Here is a 20,633-nt window from a genome sequence, read left to right as displayed (position 1 = left end):
TGAGGAAACCGTCCTAATCCCCCGTGCAAAGAAACTCTGGCATGAGTTTGAACTTCCTAACAGCGAAGGAAAGAATGAGGGCAATGCAAGGGCCTGAGAACTGCTCTGTGAGAGTAAGGCAGGCTGCCTGGGTGGCTTTGCTCTGGCGGTACATGACCTAGTGAGGGTTGCTTCCCTCCAGCAGCAGTGTCATCCCTCCTAGCTCTTCACAAAACCCAGTTCAGGAAACTTTTCAGCGCAGCACCAGGTGGTTAAGAGCACACTCACACCCCCAGACGGGACCGCAGGACAACAGTGTCCGATCAACCCCAGCCCCCTGCCCAGCCATGCCGACCCCCCTCAGCCCCGGGTCCCCCCCCGCCGCCATTTTGTGAGCGCCGCGGGGAGCGGCCCGGGCCATGGCGAGGAGCCGGGCGCTGCGGAGCGGCTGCCTGCAGCTCGGCGCGCTGCCCTGGGCGGCGTGCTGGTCAGGTGGAAAGCCGCAGCCCTTCTCCTTCTCCTCCTCCTCCTCCTCCTCTTGGAGAGTCGCGGAGCCGCCGCCGAGGGGGTGGAGCGGCACCATGGAGGAGAAGGAGGAGGAGGACGGGGCTCCTCAGGGGCAGCGGCACGGGAGGTGAGCGCCGCGCTCCTGAGGGCAGGGGGGGAGCCAGGACTCCTGTGGTCGTGTGGGGGAAGCACCTGCCCGACCCCACCTGCTCCCGGGAGGGCTGAAATTACGGTACCGGGGGAGGGAAAAGTTAAGGGGTCCCCGGCCATCGGAGCCTGCCTCAGCCCCGGCTCGGTGGCGCGGGAGATCCCTGAGGGGATGCTGAGGGCAGCGGCACCCCCAGCGCCTGCCCTCCGCTGGCGCTGAAGAAAGGGAGGCTGGAAGGAGAAAACCCCACTTTTATTGGGATAAAAGCGGTGGTGCTGTAGTTTCCCCTAAGGGGCCGGTGGGATATGCTGCAGCGGCGGGTTATATAATGGAGCAGGGCGCTCCGTGGGGCGGGCGGCTCGGGAGCCCTGTCCTCGATACGGGAGGCAGGGGCAGGTGGTGCTGGCCAGGGTTTTTCTTCTATTGCACGATGTAAATGTGAAGTGGAAGGTATTAACGAAGTAACTTGGTGTAATTAGTTCAGCCATAATCTCAGTCATCGGCAATTATCTCTAGTAAGGATTTAGGGGAAGCATTTGTTGCACGTCTTGACTTCGTGCAGTAATGTTCGTATTAAGCCTCGGTGGAAATGTTTTTTCCAGTGATGATCGTGATTTTTTTTTTTTCCATTTGCAAGTTTTCAGGTTTTCTTCTAAAGGAAAGTAGTTTGTACTTGTGTCTTCCTGTTTTATTTTTCAAGCTACACTGACCAAAGCAACATGAAAAATCTAAGATAACAGGGAAATAAGTAGTAGCTATTGCTTCTATTTTTGGCAGAAGACTCGTGAAAATGGTTGTATATTTTTCTTTAATTCATAGTAGCTGTTCTCTCAGTTAATAAATAAAGCCTGATTCATTTTGCTGATTAAATTCTCAAGGAAAAAAAAAACAAGCATTAATAATATATAAAAAAAACCTACTTACTATTTAAGAAATTACTGCAAGGGTTGCTGCAGTAATGCCTGAAATGGTCTGAAATTGAAATATCTCTTATAAAAAGGTAATAGGAACTTTGAATGCCTAAAGACTGGGAAGCCCAGTCTGATTTCTGCAGCGTGATGGAGAGGATTGCTCAGGAGAGGAGGAAGGGATGGAAGGGAAACTGCTGAAATACGAGTACCAGCTAATTGGGCTTCAGCTTGGCCCAGATCAAAAGAGACCTGTGCCCTGTTTAAAAGGAAGCGTTCCAATATTATTGTTTTCTTCCCTTGTATAGGCTAAGTAGATTGGAGGGATTACCTCAGCAGAAAAATACTATTTTTATGGTCTTTCAAGCCCGAGGTTGAACTAGATCTGCTAATTCTCAAACCAGAAATAGCTTTTAAATTCTATTCTGCAAAGAGGAAAGCGATTGTTTTATCTGTGGTGATGAAAATGCTAATGCTGCTATATTAATTAGTGCCTGTATGTATAACACCTGCTGTGAGTTGTTTTTTTTTTCTTTTGGTCACATCTGTAAATCCATTCCTGATTTCAATTTAATTTTTCACTCAACTGCTGTACCTTTGTAGCTTGCAGCATGTTGGCTAGGGATGTAATCAGGGTCCTCGTTCCAATATGCTCAGAGCTGGGCCGTGGTAAATCACTTGGTCATCTTGCCTCTAAGCACAGCTAGAGGCTTTGAATAACAAGGATTTCTCTGTAAAGCAGATGTTGTACTTGGTTTGGAATTAACAATCACGTTATTTACTGTCTGCATGTAATTGGCAGCTATGCAAAGAAGGTATAACTTAGGTTTGAGTAGCATGCGACTGCACCCAAACAGATCCATCCTACAAAGCTGTTCAGCAAAGAGAATTGGACGTTACCAAGTGACACCATGAAAACACTTGGCTGCCGTTGTGTCCCTATTGTGAAAAATAAGGTTTGTGTGGTGGTGTGCAAGCGAAAAGTCAGCTGGTAAGGAAGAAGGCTGTGGATGCGTATCAAGAGATTTTTGTGTAGGATCTGTTATCACAGTTGTAGCTGGGGGTGCTATCTGCTGAGTAAGCTTTATCATAATATTTTATTTTTTTATTGCTTACAATGTTTGGAAATAACTTCAGTTGTTTAGCATGAAGTCTCCCATGCTGTGGCCTGGTTTTTGAGGGAAGGTTTCATTGAGGTTCAGCTGTTCCTGATAACTTGTTATTGCCACAATAACAAGTTGTTTGTGTGTATGTATTTAGGTGTTTTTAAATTAAACATTTTGTCTCCTGGAAACACCTACGTACTTAAGATGGTGCCTTGAAAATTAGTAGATGGCTCACATTTATGTTGGAAAGGTGCCTTGACTCCTTCATAAGGGGAAAACAAATGAACAAACAACTTCAACTCTCTTGCTGTTGACTAACAACTAAAGCACTTTGCATTTCATTGAGAGTACGTGGAGAGGCATCATAACCTGTACTTGTGGGGATGGAGTAAAAGGCTGGTCATGGATAGGAAAAGGAGTTGTCAGGAAAAATGCTGATGTGTTGTGATGGTTCTAATTTCCTTCTGTGTTTGTGTTCTGCTGTGTTTGGTGTTCCACCACTTGTAATTTCCTTTGGCTGTGCTCTAGTTGAAGAACTTACAGGGTGCTGTATGACAGCTTTCTGTCTTTCTAGCATGAAGTTTGGAGGATTCAAACATCATATTTGGGAAGGCTGATCGCCTCTTAGCTTAACTCATGTGCAAGATGGTCTTTGAACATTCAAGGAAAAACTATTTTTTTTCAGTAAGGAAAAACTTTAATTTCCTTATATTAAATGATGTGGAAATGTTTTATTTGGATTTCAATATGTTTGAGGTCGGATGTTACAGTTCTGTAAAAAGCCGTATGTCTGGGGGGAATGTGTGTGTATATATACACAGAGAAAGAATGTTATTTGGACAAGCAAAAATTAAGCACATGTTGAAAACTAAGTGTGAAAGACGGAAAAAAATAACTTAGGGGAATATTTTTATATTGCAAAGAAATCACATTGGGTCCCATGTGTTTGGACTTTGAACTGAAGAGAGGGAATTAAGTAGAGGAACACTTAAATATGCATATAAACAAAAAATGTGTGACTATTAACTTAAAAATAAAGACTAGTTTAATGGTTGGGTGTTGCTGCGCTTCCTGAATAACTGAAGCTTTGCGGGATTTTAAAGGATTATTTGTAGTGTGAGTCTAGAGAAAGTTTGCATTGCAGCTTGTTCCTTTCTGGCTTGGAGAGAAAAGGAAAATTAAAAGCCTTAGTAAATGGGTTAGAGATAGCAACTGTGGAGTTGCAGACATAAAAATGCCAGAGCTGGATATATATGAACTGCTTTGGATCCTGCTTTGCCACGTGGATCCTATGGGTGAAGGTTTTGACGGGACTTCTGGGCACTTTTGTAAGAACAGCTCTTACTCCGTGGCCGTGTGCCATGAACAAAGTCAGATTTCTGCCACTGCATGTTCGTGTAGAGCCTTCCTCTCAGTGAGCGTGGTAGGGGAGTGTCATTTATCCTTAGTCCTGTCTAACTGACAGAAGATGTTAGGCAGGAGACCTCTACCCTCAAGCCAGAGTGTAAGCTTGTCATATTTTAAAATTTCATTTTAGTTAAGAAAAACCTGTGCTAACAGCTTTAGCATCAGAAAATAGCTTGAAGTGCTAAAACCAAGACGCTCAGCCTATTAACACGTGAGGGTGGCTGAAGCATGCTTATAAATGCTGAACCTCAACGTTTGATTGTTTCTTCTAACAGTAAGCCCCATCCTGGCAGGGTTTGTGTCTATGATTAACTCTATTCACGTCAGGAGAGCAACTAAAACTAATGAACTGCTCATCTGCATGAGCAGCTATTAGAGCAGGGCTGGTGCCAGGGCGCTGCCGCTGGGGTCCTGGTGCCGTAGCTGGATGGCTCCAGCTGTGTCCTTGCACCTTTAGGGGAGCTTTTCTGGAATCCCTTGCGAGTGCGAGGGGCCATCCATGGAGATTATCCTTGCTGTCTGAATCCAAGGGTTATCAGTGCTCAGCTGTGTGCATGGGCTAGCTTCTGGTATTTTTTTGTTGACTTTAGAAATTGTCTGCATTTGAGTCACGATGCAGTAATTGTCCCGTGTGCCACAGCACGGCTGCAATGCACAAACCTCATTTCCGTATGTGGTCAGCTGGAGTCCTGCGTAGCAGAGCAGGTAAGAAAACTTTAAATCCCAGCTCCAGAAGCGTTTCCCGCGTTCCTCCCTATGCATTAAGTGGCTGTATGAGATTGGTTGTGTAGAGAGAGGACAGTAAAGCGCTCTTATGTTCTGGTGTAGGGCAAGTGGACTCCTGCTTTCCTTCTGCGACTGCCTCCGGAATAGCACAGCGATACACCCACCGCTCTTGTGCTTAACCATAATGATAGACCAGGCTGCGCTTTTAAATGTGAGGGCCGTGTGCCAGATTTTGGAAACCTGGATGCAAGCCTGCAGTGAAAGATGAGGCTAGAGAAGGAAACGACTTGCTTTAACGGGTATGTAAAGGTACGGGCACTGGATGCTGAGTCTGTCAGCTCTGTTAGTATGCGTGGCCCCTGTAGACAGTGACTGTCGTGTAGTGCCACTAGCTAAGCAGAATATACATGTAGCACAAGTCTTCTGTACTACTGAATGCAAGTCCCCAGCATGATGGGGCTGTAAAGCAGCTGTGGAGGATGGGGCTGGTTAGCCAGCTGGGCGCTGGAAGCACAGGGAGAGCCGGTATGCATTGCCTCAGCTCCAGGAGGAGGCATCCTCCTACAGTCCGTCTGACGTCCGAGCTGACCACCAGGCTGAGAAATAGCTGGCCCCAGGGGCTACCGTGGACCCGACTAACGCACGTTTGCATTTGTGTCCAAGGGCACAGCAGGGTGTAGCTGATAGGCACTCCTAATCACTGGGAATAACTTCCTGGTGGTTTAGCACCCTCCCCTGTCCCAGCCAGCTTGTTGGTATAAATGCTTGCATGGTTACGCAGTGATCCAGGTGAAAATAAGCGCTTCTCCAGGGGATGGGCAGGTAAGGAGGGACTATCAGCTTGATCGGTCTCTTGGCTGAGTTCATCATGTGGACACACATTTGTTCTGGCAAACCTAGGGGAGCAGCAAGGGCACAGGTGGGTTGGCTGCTGGTGGTGGCTTCAGTGCTGCAGCTGTTGTAAAAAGCCTCATATTTGCTTTATTTGCAACTAGAATTTCTCTTGCTGTTATGAATAAATAAACCTTTGGACTGTTGATTCTTGAAACTAGATAGGACTGGCTGAAGATTTGCCCTAATTCTAAGGGGTTTATAGAGAGGGCTACTTCTGCTTCTGTTATCAACTCAGTTGTTCATCTTTAACGGCACACAGAGCTGCTGTGGAGTCGGGATCTGTAGGAGCAAAGAGGGGGCAGCTGGCAGCCTATAGCTGTGCTACAAAATGGGTGCAACCAAGGATAGAAGAAGGCTGTACTAACATGGATTTGGGGAGATTGTGAAAAATATCATAGAAAACAGGATGCCCTATGGAATCTGTAGCTGGCTGTTAAAATATCAAATAATTGGAATGAAAATTTTTGTAGCACTTGTTCGTGCTTGTAGCTTTTAATTGGAAATCTCAAATAATAAAAGTATTTGCAGATCAGCTAGTTCCAGGCTTGAGAGCTCCTTTGTGTGAAATCCTAAGACTGAGAGGGCATCAGGAATAACTGCTGTTGCAACTGGTTTGGACAGCCTGAAGTACTTCACAGTAAAAGTTTAAATGCATTTAGAATTTTCCGGTCTCGAACTGTTCACTAATTAATGCAGACAATTTCTGACCTGAAGGAAAAATAAAAGTACTGCCAAAATTTAACTGGCAGTGGTTTGATAGTTGAGTGTGCAGGGGGCTTTTTTCAAAAAAAAATTACTCGTGTGCTCCCTAGTGTTTGCAAATACCTTACCTTTTAGCTGAAACCCTTTTATTTATTTATTTTAGTTTCAAGCCAGAAGTGTGCTTTTGGCAGCCATAAAACACATGCATATTGTAAGAAAATCTGTGAGTTGGGTAGCAGTATTCAGGTATCCCTTTGGGCTGCACGCTGCATCACCTAAATCCTGGAGGTAGTCTATAGAGAGAGGCAGCAATTAGAAATAAACCAAACTCATTGCTTCAAAAACAGAGTAATAAGGATATCTGAATAATAATAATAAGGGTATCTGAAATATGTGGGATGTTTGCAAGGTAGGTATGAGATTTTGTGGATCTTGGTGGGTTCAGGTAAACCATAGTTTCATAGTAACCCTTTCTTAAACTTTCTGTGTTATGAATTTGTTCAATAAGAACCATGTTTCCAGGTAGAAAAGGATAAATTTGTTCCAGCAGGGTTTACAGTTAGTGATTATGTATGGCTGTATCCTTAGGAGGAAGAATTATATCCATTCTGTGTATTGAGTAGTGGCTGGTAAAGACTGAGTGGAAAAGGTGAGGACTTGGACACCAGGTTCTGTGTTGATGCTCTTCTACTGATGAAGTTAAAATAATGCGGAGCTGGAAGCTCTGCATTGAGTACTTGGAAACAGAAATTTTAATGATGGTGGTGCTTGTAAATTTTATGTATCCTGTGTTCAACCTTCTTTTGGAACAGATAGGAGGAAGTACTAAAATGTTTAAATAAACTTGTAATGATTTTCCTAAGTAAAGAAAAGACTTAGAGCCAAAATACTTGTATCCGAGTTCACAGTTAGATAAGCAATGCTAAAATAAACAATCGACCCCAAACCTACTGTCCTAAAAACTTCATCCTGTTTCCAGGAACGAACCTGCTTGCCAGAACATAAAGCAGGGGTTTTCCTTGCCGTGTCCTGCCTGATCTACAACTTTGCTCTTGCTTTGTGGATTCGCAGGGGCCCCTTAGCACCTGGTGCTGGAAAACCAGTTGTGTGAGCTCTGTGTTTTGATTCATGTTAGGCTTCGTCCTATTCATCAAACAGGGCTGTGCTTCCCTTCTGTCTAGTGTACCTTCTGGCACAGTGGGTTTGGCATGACTAATGGGCTCGTTCAGCAGTTCCTCTGCGTTGGTACGTTTCCTTCTCTGCCTGCAGCTGAAGCAGGAAAGCATCTCCCAGCACGGGGATGGTGGCCTTGCCTCCTGGCTGAGCCCCTCTTAGGAGCAGTGGCGATCCACTTGCCCTTTTTGTGGGTACGTCACCTCATCCCAAAGGGTCTTTTCCAATGTTAACAAATCAGTTTAGTGCCTCAGAGTAGAGTAGGACTTCTCCCCTTTATTTAAAAGTGTGGAAAATAAAGATGTCTGGTGGAGCCTTGTGATAACAAATATCCACCGAGGACGTGGCCCCTTCCTGCTGCCTCCCTCTGCCCCCACAAGCGAACACAATTCTTGTCCAGTTGGGTTTTAGTACCTCTGCTGGTCATAATTTGGCTGGCGATCCAGTGCTTAAATGTATTTTTTAAATATTATTGGAAGCTCTCTGCCAAACTATTATTTTTCTTGGGGAGGAACTCAGAAAAGCTGGATGAAATATAGGCTCATTCCTGTTGGGTAGTTTTTAATATTTAAAATATAGCTGCTGAATCTCCTTGAAAGAGGCTTTCTTTTGCAAAAAAAAAAAAAAAAAAAAAAAAGGGTAAGGATCTCTTTAAACTAATAACTGGTTGAGTTTTATTTTAAGCTAATGATTGAAACATCTTGGCTTTCTCAAAATGAGTCTACCACTTTTTAATAAGAAAAATCAGATTTCTTTTACTGTATTCCATGAATAGTCTTGGATACGTTTTACCAGTTTAAATGAAACAGAAGTGAATCGGTGAGACTTCAAAGGAACCTGCAGTTCATCAGGAATACTTTGTCAGTTGCTAGTTTGTAAATTTGTCCTTTTCTTATGCATGTAAAAGAGTTTAAAGTATTCTGTGAGTGCTGAGGTCTTTTCTCCCTTCGGTTGCTTATGGAATACTAATGAAAGTAATGTATGTGCATCATGTGGAAAATATGTTGGCAGACAGATACCTGCAGTGCCTTAAATGCTTTGGCATTGTCTTTGTTTAATCAGCGGAGTTGATCCCTACTTCCCCTAGAGGCTTATACTTTCAGAATAAGATCAAAGGTTTTTATAAAAATGTAAGCAAAGGCAGAATTCACCTATTTTAGAGATGAATGAATAGATAAACAGAAGCTTAAAAATAAAACCTTAGGCACTTTGCTCTCTAATATAAAATGGCTTGTAGGAACAATAATTACAGTAGTCATATATATTTAAAAATCAGACATCTGAGATGTTAACAGAAGAATTTCCTGGAATTAAGTACCTATCTGGTTAAACTTTTGTGATTTGTTTTCATGATGCTTTCTAGAAGAGTAGATGTTCTATGCTGTGTCTGCGTGCTTTGCTAAATTAATAAGAGGACTTGGCACTGAAGATGCTCTTTGAGGAATGCCACATGAGACATTTTTAAGTTAAAGGAACAGTTAATATATCCCTTAAAATTTAGTATTCCTTTTTTTTTTCTTTTTTTTTTTTTTTTCATATTCCATCTGCCTTTTTGTGCCGCTGATTCTTTTAATTACCCCTTATGTGTGTGAAAAACAGCATAGAGCAACTTGGGTGGCTGTTCCATTGAAGGCTGGCTCCAGTAAATCTTTTATGGAATAGAGAAAACAGCTCAGGAGTATCAACAGGTACAGTTCATGTTCTGATGCAGATGTTGTATATTATAGCTAAATAGCAAATGGATAATGGAGTCGTTTCAGTAAAACTGCAGGGAAACTGGGATAAAAAGCAATTTTGTTAAAACAAGGTTATGACCGAGAGTATTACTTCTCAAATGTGTTACCAGGAATGCTTTCTCAGTGTTGACTGAACAATTGTCCTGCATTCACAAGTGACGTGTGTTCCCACTTGCTGTTTATTAACTGATCCCTGCAGAAATATCAGGGAAGAGCTCTGCATTTGGAGGCAGAGCATCACCAGTAAATGCATTTGGGTTTGCCTTGGTAACACAGCTTTTCTGCCTGTTAAAGCCCAGCTGTAATGCTGCAGTAACAATCTATTTTTTTCTGTAATTATGAACTTAGGAGCAGCACAGTGAGTTCTGCCTAGCCAGCTACTTAGAAAATACCACATTTAAGAAATTTCAAAGCAAACTGTGGGCTTCATTCAATTCTGTTTCCTGAAAATGTTGTATGAGTGGACTGACTTTGGTACATCAGACCTGTGCTTCATATGTGAGTATACCAGCAAGAGTTCGAATAGCTGAGTTAATGAAATGGTGGCTAGTCTAAACTGTGTGGTAGAGAACTTTCCACAGGACAAAGTTCACAATTTCTAATTTAAAAAAAAAAAAAAAAAAAAAAACTTTCTGCCTCTAAGCAGCATATCGTGCTGTCTGTTCATTACTAGGCATCTTCTGGTTTTTATCAGGTAGAGATGTAAGTACCTGAAAGGTAGGCACTTCTTAAAATAGCAACCTGTTTTTTTTAAATATTGTCAGAACACTGAAATGATGAACGTAAATGTAGAAACAGAAGCATTTTGCTTTGACTGAATTGCTTCATCAACTTTTTAAATAAAGTAGGGATATTTGTTTTCTTTACCTTGGTTCTAATGAGATCAATGGGACTCCATATTCCCAAGCTGTCCAACACTGAAGTATGGTTTGGAATAAGAGACTGACTACTGAGTTCAAAGTGTCCTATGAAATGCCCCAAATTTGTGAGAAATTCAGAGAAATAAACTTTTCTCAGTTATTTTCCTATTTTTTTCATTTCAAAATGGAATTAAGAACAGGCATCGCAGACATGATTTTGAGATGTTCCAAGCTGTTGTGGCCTTTCGTTCATCAGTTCAGTGAAACTTGTATCAAACTTGTCTTTGAAGCAGTTAATTTCACTGTTACTCCAATAAGCTTTACCTTGGTTTTGGACAAGATAGGAAATAGGACCAAACATCTTCTATGTTCTGTGTTCTTGGATGTCTGTATACATCGTGATGCATTGTGTAGGCAGAAGTAACATGTTGTTAATGCTACATGAGACTGCTGCTCTTACTGCAAAGTAAAGTCACTGTATGGGCAAGTCCTAAGGCACTATATAGTTCAGTGTCTCTTGGACATGTTTGTGGGATTGTATTACATCGGGCACTGAATGTCATAAGCTTCAGGAGGAACTTAATTTACATTTTGGAAGAATAGTAAGGATCCCCTCCCCCTTCGGTCTTGCAATTGGTAGATAATAGTGTTAGTATCTGAAGCTGTGCATACCAGGGAGTAAAATTCTGCCTGCACTACAAAGAGATCTCCTGTCTACTTGCCACAGCATGTTTTTGAAGGCTTTTGTGTAACAGCAACTGTTCTAAAAGAAAAATAAGAAAAATACAGTAGATCATAAAATGAGTAGGGCAGGCTTGTTTCTAATGTGTGAGAAGATTCAGTCTTATGAACGTTGACATTAATCTAAGAAAAGATTGATTAATTTAAAAATGTATTTTAGTTCTCCTCAAAAAGATATGGAGAGGAAAATAGAAGAGCCGTCTGCAGGCAGCCAGTACCCTAAGGAAGCAGTGAGGAAACCTCAGAATGCAGATCGAGGATCCAGGGGCAGCGATTCCTCCAGGACCTCCAGGAAAAGCTTCAGGCTGGATTACAGGTTAGAAGAAGATGTAACTAAATCAAAGAGAGGCAAAGATGGGAGATTCGTCAACCCATGGCCAACATGGAAGTCACCAACCTTGCCAAATGTTTTGAAATGGTGCCTCATGGAAAAAGATAACAGCAACGTGCCAAGTTCAAAACAGGTAAGTATTTATTTATTCTGGTCTTGATCTAGATTGCTCTTACCTCTTCTGTAATCGATAAAACATGATAATTCCTAACTAATACCTTTTTAGACAATTTTTGGAGACTCTCCTCAGTGTTGTTTTTCTGATTTTTGGAATTGCTTTCTTTATTCTTTTCCAAAAGCGGGATGATCCTTTCTGCCTTTTCATTTTTTCTGACTTCCAGTTAGTTCCCCAACCTTTGATTTATCCAGGTCAGTTTATTTTTACAAAAACAACAAAAATGATCTCCTAGCTCAATCGTAAACTACTTAAACAGATAAACTGTTTAATTTTTAATAGGCATTGCCTTCTGAATCATATAACAAACATATCAGACAAAAGCTGTGACATGTTTGATTTTAAATATCCTTTTCATACTGCCATTGAGATAATCTTTTTTTTTTTTTTTTTTTTGTAAATTTATATATATATTAAATAGTAGCTGTCTTACTTATGGAGATGTTTTTCTGTTTCAGTGTATCAAGAGAAAAAAATGTATATATTAAAACTAATCTGAGCAAGTATTTGTACTGAAATATTAAAGGTACAGTGCCAGCCTACTGGGAAACACCATTTTTTGTTCTTTGTATATTGCTTCTGTCAAATGTATATATAAAGAAGGTCTAAAAAAGAGGAGGTGGGAGAAGCAACCTCTGAAAGCTGCTTCTTTTCCATGAAGAGTAATGGATGTTGGAAAACCATTGGTTGGATGGCTCCAGTTTTGACAGGATTACTTCTCAGTTTATTTTCTAATGTGTTGTCTTGCAGTGCAGAAGAGCTGTGCTAAAGGGTACACAAGCAGAGAAAACACTTTTGAACCAACAAGAGTTAATAATGCTTTTAAGCATCCAAGAAGGCAAGTGTAAGCTATAATCTCCCAGGCAGTATTTAGCAAGAGTTTACGTTTTTATTTTTATTGTATATGAATTACCTGTGAAGGAAGTAATTTGATCAACTTTACTAGCAGGAAAATTGTTATTTACTAACACAAGGGTGAAAAATTTGGGGATTTCTTTAAGGATGTGTGACGCAGCATATTTAAGGGGGAATTAATCCTGGCTGTAGTTGTTCTGTAGTAATAATTGACTTCAGAAAAAAAGCCCAACAAACCTATTTCGGTCTTGAGATCCATTCCAACAATGTACCAGTTTAAATTTGGTGTTGTGCTTCTGTACATTATCTGTACCTTGTAATAACAGCAGTTGTATCGCAGTGTGTACAGCTTTCCAGACAGCGTGTTGCATTACGATACTTCAGCCACATTTATGTAAAATTCACATAAAATTCTTCCCAGTTGCCTTTGACTGCTGCCCTATTCTGTGTGTGTACGGTGCCTATAATCATCGCTGCAGATCTTGTCAGCACTGGTCAGAAACTGTTTAGTGACTGAGCTACCTAGTAGGCAGTGCTCAGGTGTAGTGCAGACTGCAGAACATGCAGCTTTGATGGCAGTGGAGAACTGCAGCGCTCCTCTTTAATTTACTGGTTATCCCTGCAATAAAGAATGATTACAAAGAAATCTGCACTCTACCAGTTGTAAAGTGCTCTCTCTCTGACCCAACTGGAATTCATTTTGGACTAATTTTATTGCTTTGCATCTGAAATTGTTGAATTAAGTGCCTGCAATTATTCAGTAGCTCGGTGAAGTAAATCAGAAACAGAAGAACCTAGATAGGGATCAATGAAATGCACTTCTTGGATCCTCAGCCATTTTGATGCTTGTTCCAGTTACGTTTGCTCCACACCTAAATCAAGCTGTAAAGCACTTCTGAGCTTGTTTAAAATTCAAACTAAGGGCTCCATACTTTATTTAGCACTGGTAGATAACGTATCCTTACAAGAGATTCCTGCTCTAGTTTCCACTTTTGAGTGTGCTGCTATACTGGGCAGGTTCAGTTTATCTGTACCAAATGCTTTGCATATGTTTTTTCAAAAAAAATAAAAATAAAAATAATCCAGGTAGTTCAGTGGGTAAAAGCTATATGTATTATAATCATGTCTTCACAACAAGCCTCTATCATTATCTGGAATACATAAACTTTTTGTACTTTTAATACAGGTTTTATTAAAAGCTTTTTTTTTTCCAGTGCTATTGAAGTGCCTCTGAAGTATTAGCTGTTGGATCAACAATGGAGAATGTTCTTATTTCTGTAAAAATCCAGTGGTATTCCAGCATGAACTAAGTGCCAAAAATCCTAAGCTAATTAGCAAGTTTTACCAAAGCCAGTCATGTGTTTCTCCTTCCTTTGCATTAGGAAGGAAAGATCTGGGGGTGGGAGACACAACATGGCACAGTAGGGCACGTTTTCATATTCTACCAGTGATAAAGACAAGACAGCATTAGGCACGTTTCCTTCTGTTGGTAGCTGACTTGAAATGGATGTCGTGTTTCAAAATTCTACTGTAATTCCTGTGGTATTAATGTTTCTGGTCAGTCTGTCAGAGAACAAAATGTACTATAGCAGGCCAAAGATTCTATAAGTTTATGTATTTTGTTCACTATCTGCCAGTAGAACTTGTATACTAGAGTAGAACAGTATACTGCCAGTAGAACTTGTGGTTTAGTTTTGAGATCTTCTAATTTGAATTGTTAGTGCTCACTGCTTTATAAGTAGGCTTTCAATCTAGGTTTTGAACCAAGAAAGTCTTCGGTTATCAGGAAACTTTGTTTTTGTTTCCTCTTCTTAGGAACAAACCCTGAAAATGCTCCTCTTTTTTTTCCTATGACTGATCTTAAGGATGTGGTCCATGTTGTTCACCATTTCTCAGTGAAACATAAGCTGCATCTCAGTGAACACATACTAAACATGTAATCTCATTAATTGCCACATGACAGTTCAGTCAATCTTACTACCTGTCCCCTTTGCTACTGGTTGAAGCTGAAGCTGGCCATGAGGAGACATGTTGGGTCTTGGAACTGAGACTCACCTTCCTTTCTCCAGGAGGAGTGAGAAATCATTGTACATAAGCAACTCCTTGCTTAGTGTAAACACTCTGTCAGGCACTACTAGTACTGGCCAGAAACTTTTGTTGGACAAAAATAGCGTAGCCAATAAGTAGAATGAATTCTTTTACTCATTTGGTGGGAGAGCCAAGCAGTTGCCTTCTTATTTGAGACATAGAATGATTGAGCTGTCTTACCTGAAATAGCAAAATTTAGCTCTTTCCTAAGAGTTTGTCTTTTGTGGGCATAGTTGTGATGCAAAAGTGTGAGGACACAGTGAACTTGCCTGACTTTCAGTGCACAATGATTTGTAGTCCCACTTTAAAAACAAGTACGTGAAAAGAATGTTTGCCATAAAAAATGCCCTTACTGACATAAAATGTATTGTGAGAATTATTAAATTTCATATCTGTGTTTAATTTTCTTGATATAATCTGTTTTATGGATTTAACCACATAATTTCATGTGTTGACCTGATTTCCGTTCTTGAGTAGTATGGCACTGTTGTGTACTTAGAATGAAACATCACTTCATTTTTTTCCTAGAGAAGTGACAGCTTTTCTCAGTCTACTAATCATACTTTGTTCATTGTTCTATGAATTAAATGATTGTATTACACTAACCAGTCAGCTTTAGAGGTTCTCTATACAGTAAGTATATGCCTCTTTTTTTTTTTTTTTTGAGCCAGTAATGAAACTTTTTCCAGGAGACACACGTCTTGTCCATTAGCTCTCAGAAAAAGCAATTTCATGAATATTTCATTACTTAAAGTAAGATTTCAGTATCCACCCCGACATATGCCCTCGAAATCAATAAAATATTGCAGGGTAAGTAACTTCCCTGAAGCTACCAGGACTGTTTTAGCAAAGGAAATCCTAGACTCCTAAGCTGTCACAGTATCAGCTGAGCTTTCAAGGGAGCAGGAGGCTGGCTCTGTATGAGCTATCTGATAGTGTTTATCTGCTATGCTGGAGGCAGGGAATGAAAGCAACAACCAAGACAGGGAGAATGTGGGTAGGAACCAGAAGTGTTGGGACATGAGTGGTTAGAAGGGGGAGAGGAGTTGTCAGAAGTCACCTAATAAAGGAAAATTCTACTCAAGTAATGTGAGGAGTGCAGAGCACAGCGATCTGGGAGGAGAGCTGTAGCTACCATACAACAGAGATGGAGATGGTCAGGAACTCTGAGAGGACCTTTTTTTAATAGAAACCCCCCTATTTACTACGAATAAAGCTTTTTCCATTCGCGTTTCAACCAAACTGCAGTGAAGAACATAACTTTTGTTCAAAAAGAGAGAACGGAGTGGTGGTTTGATGATCTGTTTCAGTAGATAACATACAGCCATGGCCTCCTTTGTGCTGACTGCAGCACTTTTGAGGCTGTGTGGTGTCAAATATGGAAGCTGACCAAGCTGAAAGCTTTTTTTTCCTCCTCTGGATTAATATTCAGCTGATTCAGTTGTCTGAGGTGTCAGATCTGAGAACTGCGTAAGCATTCCTGCTGGAACAAGAGGGCAGGTGGGGGAAGGTTTCGTTAACTTTGTTACACAGGAGTATGGATTTTGGTTGATGTAGGTCATTCACGGGGCTGCATCCCGAACCTACAGGCAGATCGGTACAGTGATTTATTCAGTAATAATTAAATTTTAATTACTTAGAAAGTTTCAGTAAAACTTCTTGAAAAGCATAGCTAAGTGCCTAAAGGACCATCTTAAAAATGAGATCTGAGTCTCAGTGAATATTCAGTGAATTACTGGCAGATATGAAGACAGAACTGTAAAAACTATCAATATGAAGTGAGGATAACCCCCAGGTGGTCCTTCCATACTTAGTGGGGGGAGAGGGTCTGCTACAGGCTGGTAGAACAGAGCTTTGGCAAATATTTTTGGGAACATTGTATTCTTTTATCCCTGGTTGTGTGACTTATTTGTGCTAGGGCTTGGGGAGGCATCACTTAGTTGCACAAGCTGAGCTTTGCAGGGCTTTGCAGGGCTTTCACTGTAATGCTTTCAAACGTGCTTTCTCTTGGTAGGTCTCTTGGCCTGATGGAATACTCTTGAGCTCTCTCCTCTCTCTTGAGAGAGAAGCGAAAACGTGACAAAATCAAAGGTGATTTTAGGAGGAAGTTGCTGGGAAAACAGCCATTAAAAAAGCATCTGTATGGCAGTTCTGAGGTTGCTTAAAATATAAACAAAATGAGACTTGACTGTAATGTTTGGTGCCTTATATGAAGCTTTTATTCTACAGCCAACTACGTTTTCAGATATCTCATGCATATTATATTCTTTTTTGCTAGGAACTCGATAAAGAGCTTCCAGTTTTGAAACCGTACTTTGTTCAAAACCCGGAACTTGTTGGAAAGACGGGAACTGGCATGCGAGTGACGTGGCTGGGACACGCCTCAGTTCTGGTGGAAATGGATGAAATCGTATTTCTTACTGACCCCATCTTCAGCCAGAGGGCTTCCCCGGTGCAGCTGATGGGGCCCAAGCGCTTCCGAGGACCTCCGTGCACAGTTGACCAGCTCCCCAAAATAGATGCGGTGGTGATCAGCCACAACCATTACGATCACTTGGACTACAACAGTGTAAAAAGTTTAAACGAACGCTTCGGCAGCGAGCTGCGCTGGTTTGTGCCCCTGGGGCTCTTAGACTGGATGCAGCGATGCGGCTGTGAGAACGTGATTGAACTGGACTGGTGGGAAGAGAACTGTGTCCCTGGCCACGACGCCGTAACTTTTGTCTTCACCCCTTCGCAGCATTGGTGCAAAAGGACTGTGACAGATGACAACAAGGTTCTGTGGGGCAGCTGGTCTGTCTTGGGGCCTTGGAATAGGTTTTTCTTTTCAGGAGACACCGGCTACTGTGTTGCTTTTGAACAGATAGGTAAAAGGTTTGGACCTTTTGATCTCGCAGCCATCCCCATTGGAGCTTATGAGCCAAGGTATGAAAATCTTAAGTTCGATCAAAATAAGGAAAAAAAAATTGCTGAATGACCTCCCCTTCTAAAACCAACCAAACAAAACCAGCCAGGCAATCAGAAGATGGAGTTAAAATGTCTAGTTTGCTTGCCTGTGTACACCTGGTGTTCTCAGAGGTTTTATTCTTCAGTACTAAGTACAGCAAGGGTGAATCAGCTGACTTTCTTCCATGAAAATGTTGAGTAAAAATCTGGAATTACTTTGTGGCTTTGTCTGTTAAATAGCATCACACAACCCACATCATTTAGATGCATGCAGCTTGCTGCATTTTTCCCTTGCTTCAGTCCTTATGCTGCTTTTACAACTTAGCTGGAGACAGAGATTAATCTGTTGTATAAGATCTATTTGTTCAGGAATCCGTATCCTACTTATCATGGAGTATCTGGACTTTTAGGTGATAACGTTCATACAGTGCTGGAGGCAAAGCATGTATGGGCTGGGAAAGGAAGATAGGGGTCAGAACAAAGTGTAAAAATCTGTTTGTTTGTTTGTTTGTTTTTTTTCCAAAAATTGCCAGATTCTCCTCTGATTTACTACCATTCCCTTCATCTGTCTTCTGAAGCATGTACTTTTTGATAAGGAATATTAGAATGAAATTAAATAGAATTTAAATCTATTGTCTTACTGCCTCCAGGTACCAATAATATGTATTAATACTTTTCAAAATATAGTTAAGAAAAACTTTTTGTAAAAGGGAGTAAAATACGTGAGCTGTTGTTCTGTGGGTATGTTGGTATATTCCAGCTTGTGAATTTTGAGTTCTCTGGATATTCTTCAGGCATGTATACTCTATAACTTTTTGATTAGGCAGGTATATTTTTTTAAGACTCCTTGCAACTTAATGCAAGTTAAGAAGAAATCTGGCACTTAATTATGTGACACAAAAAATGCACTTTGTGTTTTGGTAGGTGGTTTATGAAACACCAGCATGTGGATCCTGAAGAAGCTGTAAGAATTCATATTGATGTTCAAGCAAAGAAGTCTGTAGCAATTCACTGGGGAACCTTTGCTTTAGCAAATGAGGTAAGTTTGAGCACTGTATATGATTTTGGATTTCTTGAGTATGTGATCATTAATGAAACTTTGTTCATGCAGTTTACATTTACAGATATGTAGTATATACCTAAAATGTGACATTACAGAAGTGAAAAGTTGTTCCTATAGGTACTACAGTTAAAACAATTCCAACATTTTCGTAACTGAATATCATATTTCCATGGTTAAGATTAATTTTAAAGAACAGAGTTATTGAAACATCTGGAGATTCATTAGAATTTTGTAACTTTAGCAAAAAAATATTTTTAAGGTTGAATTTCTTTTTGATGGAAAAGTCCATGAGACAGAGGAACATGTTGGGGACGCTGCTAAGCAGCACGTTTAAAGTCCCTTCTTTGTTGGTGAAGGAACCAGATGCACAGAAATAGTTACAACTGTAGTCCTGCTGATTTAGAGAAAGTAAATATAGGTAATAGATCTCTCCAGTGAAGTACAATTGCACGCTTTTTTTATTTGCCCACCTTCTTGCTTTGTATATGGTATAAGGTTAGCAAGTAAATACTAAAATGCAAAACATATGGTGCAGAGAAAGACTGAAGTAGCCAAGAAAATTACACTTTAGTCAAGAATTTCAATAACTTCACGTGTGCCCTAAAGTCTGAACCTTTAGGTTTTAATCAATCAATAGATTGATTCTTACAACAGCTCCTCTATCCTTTCATCTGAAAACAAGAAAGAAATTAATTCAGTATAGATTCATACAATCTTCTGGGTCTAAGCATTCCATATGGAAAATTAAGTAGATGTGATAGTGCATTACCGGTAATTTTAGAATATGAAGGCAGAAAAAAAAAAAGGCAAATAATTTATGAAAAAATAGGATGATTGTATGGAGGTTTAAATAACTAGAACACATCCTGTAGTGTGAATAAGGAACATTGTAGGCAGGGACATCTGTGCAATAATAGAAGCAAACTCAGCAGTGCATCACATAAGCACTGAGCGCCCTTAGTTCAATACAGTATTTATTAATTATGTAATTATGTCTGTCTAGTAAATAAATTGAATGCTATTTTTGATTCATAGTTAAATAATAGCTTCTTTTACTGGCAAAAATATGGAAAAAATAGGTTATCCTGAATTGTTGCTGATTTTCCCCTGCCCCGTCTCCCCATTTCTAATAAGCAGTTACCTTAAGAGTGACAAAATAAAAGTATGGTGAAAGGGAAGCATCTACATATACTCTACACCTTGTCTGGCAGCTCTTTTTCAACTTTCTTTGCAACATTTGCACCAGGCAACATGGTAACTTTGTTCTGAAGCTAAGTATGTTCACCTGAGGCAAAATGTTTGTAGTTATGTTTTCTATCCATGATACTTGTAACAAGCTGTGTCACTAGCACTTGAGATACAAATTAGCTATTTAGCAAAAAAAAAAAAAAAAAAAAAAGGACGATTCTCCCTTATGATGCCTTTTTTGAAATACAACAAATACAATGAAGTAACTTAAGAGGAACTATATTGAAATGGCATGCTAAAACTGACAAGTTTGTTTTACTAACACAAGAAAGCGCCATCTACTGCCTGTTACTACTTCCTCCTCTGTGCTAAGAATAACTAATGACCATGTTTCTGCTTTTAAGAAATCTAATTTAATCTAATAAGAGTTTATGGATATGGTTTAGTGGGGACTGTTAGTGTTAGGTCAGAGGTTGGACTCGATGATCTTGAGGTCTCTTCCAACCTAGAAATTCTGTGATTCTGTAATTACACTGAAGACTGAATTTTGGATAAGTTGCATCTTACTACTTACTTAAGAATGTAAATCAGCATTCTTACTGCTTAAAAACTAAAATTTACACCAAACATTTTTGTTCAATTTGACAAATATGTTCCCCAATTTTTTGGGGGTAGTATTTAAAATGTAAGCCAGTGTTCTAGAGTGGTGATACTTCTTTTTCTTTTTTTCTACCATATGCCTCAATTGTTTTTTGTTTTTTGTTTTTTTTTTTTCCTCATATTGCTCTTTTCCAGTATTATTTGGATCCTCCAGTTAAACTGAATGAAGCTCTTGAAAGATATGGCTTGAAAAAAGAAGACTTCTTTGTCTTAAGCCATGGAGAATCACGGGACTTGAGCACAAATGATGGGTCTGAATAATGAACCAGTAACAGTTCCTCGTAAGCCTTGTTTGATTTGAACTAGAAATTAATATCACAAATGTTAATTTGATGTACTTACAAAGCAGATTGAGTGAATATGAGTTCTAGGTTTCAGGTTTGTCAGCTTCTTAAGTAAAGCTTGCATATAAAGTTAATTTTACAATTACACTTTTTTTT

The 20,633-nt window shown here is 40.2% G+C and overlaps 1 protein-coding gene across 7 annotated transcripts in view; it reads left to right on the top strand.

Moving 5' to 3' along the window:
- Positions 1-398: 398 nt before the first annotated feature.
- Positions 399-20,633, top strand: part of NAPEPLD (N-acyl phosphatidylethanolamine phospholipase D) — a 22,411-nt gene continuing 2,176 nt past the window's right edge. Inside the window, exons 1-7 of one of the 7 annotated variants that reach the window (XM_032182967.1) lie at positions 4,621-5,080; positions 9,150-9,238; positions 9,635-9,784; positions 11,048-11,351; positions 16,615-17,261; positions 18,207-18,321; positions 20,329-20,554. In XM_032182967.1, coding sequence (XP_032038858.1) covers positions 11,064-11,351; positions 16,615-17,261; positions 18,207-18,321; positions 20,329-20,454 — 1,176 coding nt within the window. In that variant the 5' untranslated portion in view covers positions 4,621-5,080; positions 9,150-9,238; positions 9,635-9,784; positions 11,048-11,063 and the 3' untranslated portion in view covers positions 20,455-20,554. Of the gene's footprint in view, positions 614-671; positions 719-4,620; positions 5,081-9,146; positions 9,239-9,634; positions 9,785-11,047; positions 11,352-16,614; positions 17,262-18,206; positions 18,322-20,328; positions 20,555-20,633 lie in introns of those variants that run through there. The other 6 variants (XM_032182995.1, XM_032182976.1, XM_032182959.1 and 3 more) reach the window with 6 other exon arrangements.

The sequence above is a fragment of the Aythya fuligula genome, chromosome 1, assembly GCF_009819795.1.
Source record: "Aythya fuligula isolate bAytFul2 chromosome 1, bAytFul2.pri, whole genome shotgun sequence".
Lineage (NCBI taxonomy): Eukaryota > Metazoa > Chordata > Aves > Anseriformes > Anatidae > Aythya > Aythya fuligula.
The sequence above is the reverse complement of the archived record's forward strand: the minus strand, read 5'-3'. Positions and strand labels throughout refer to the sequence as shown.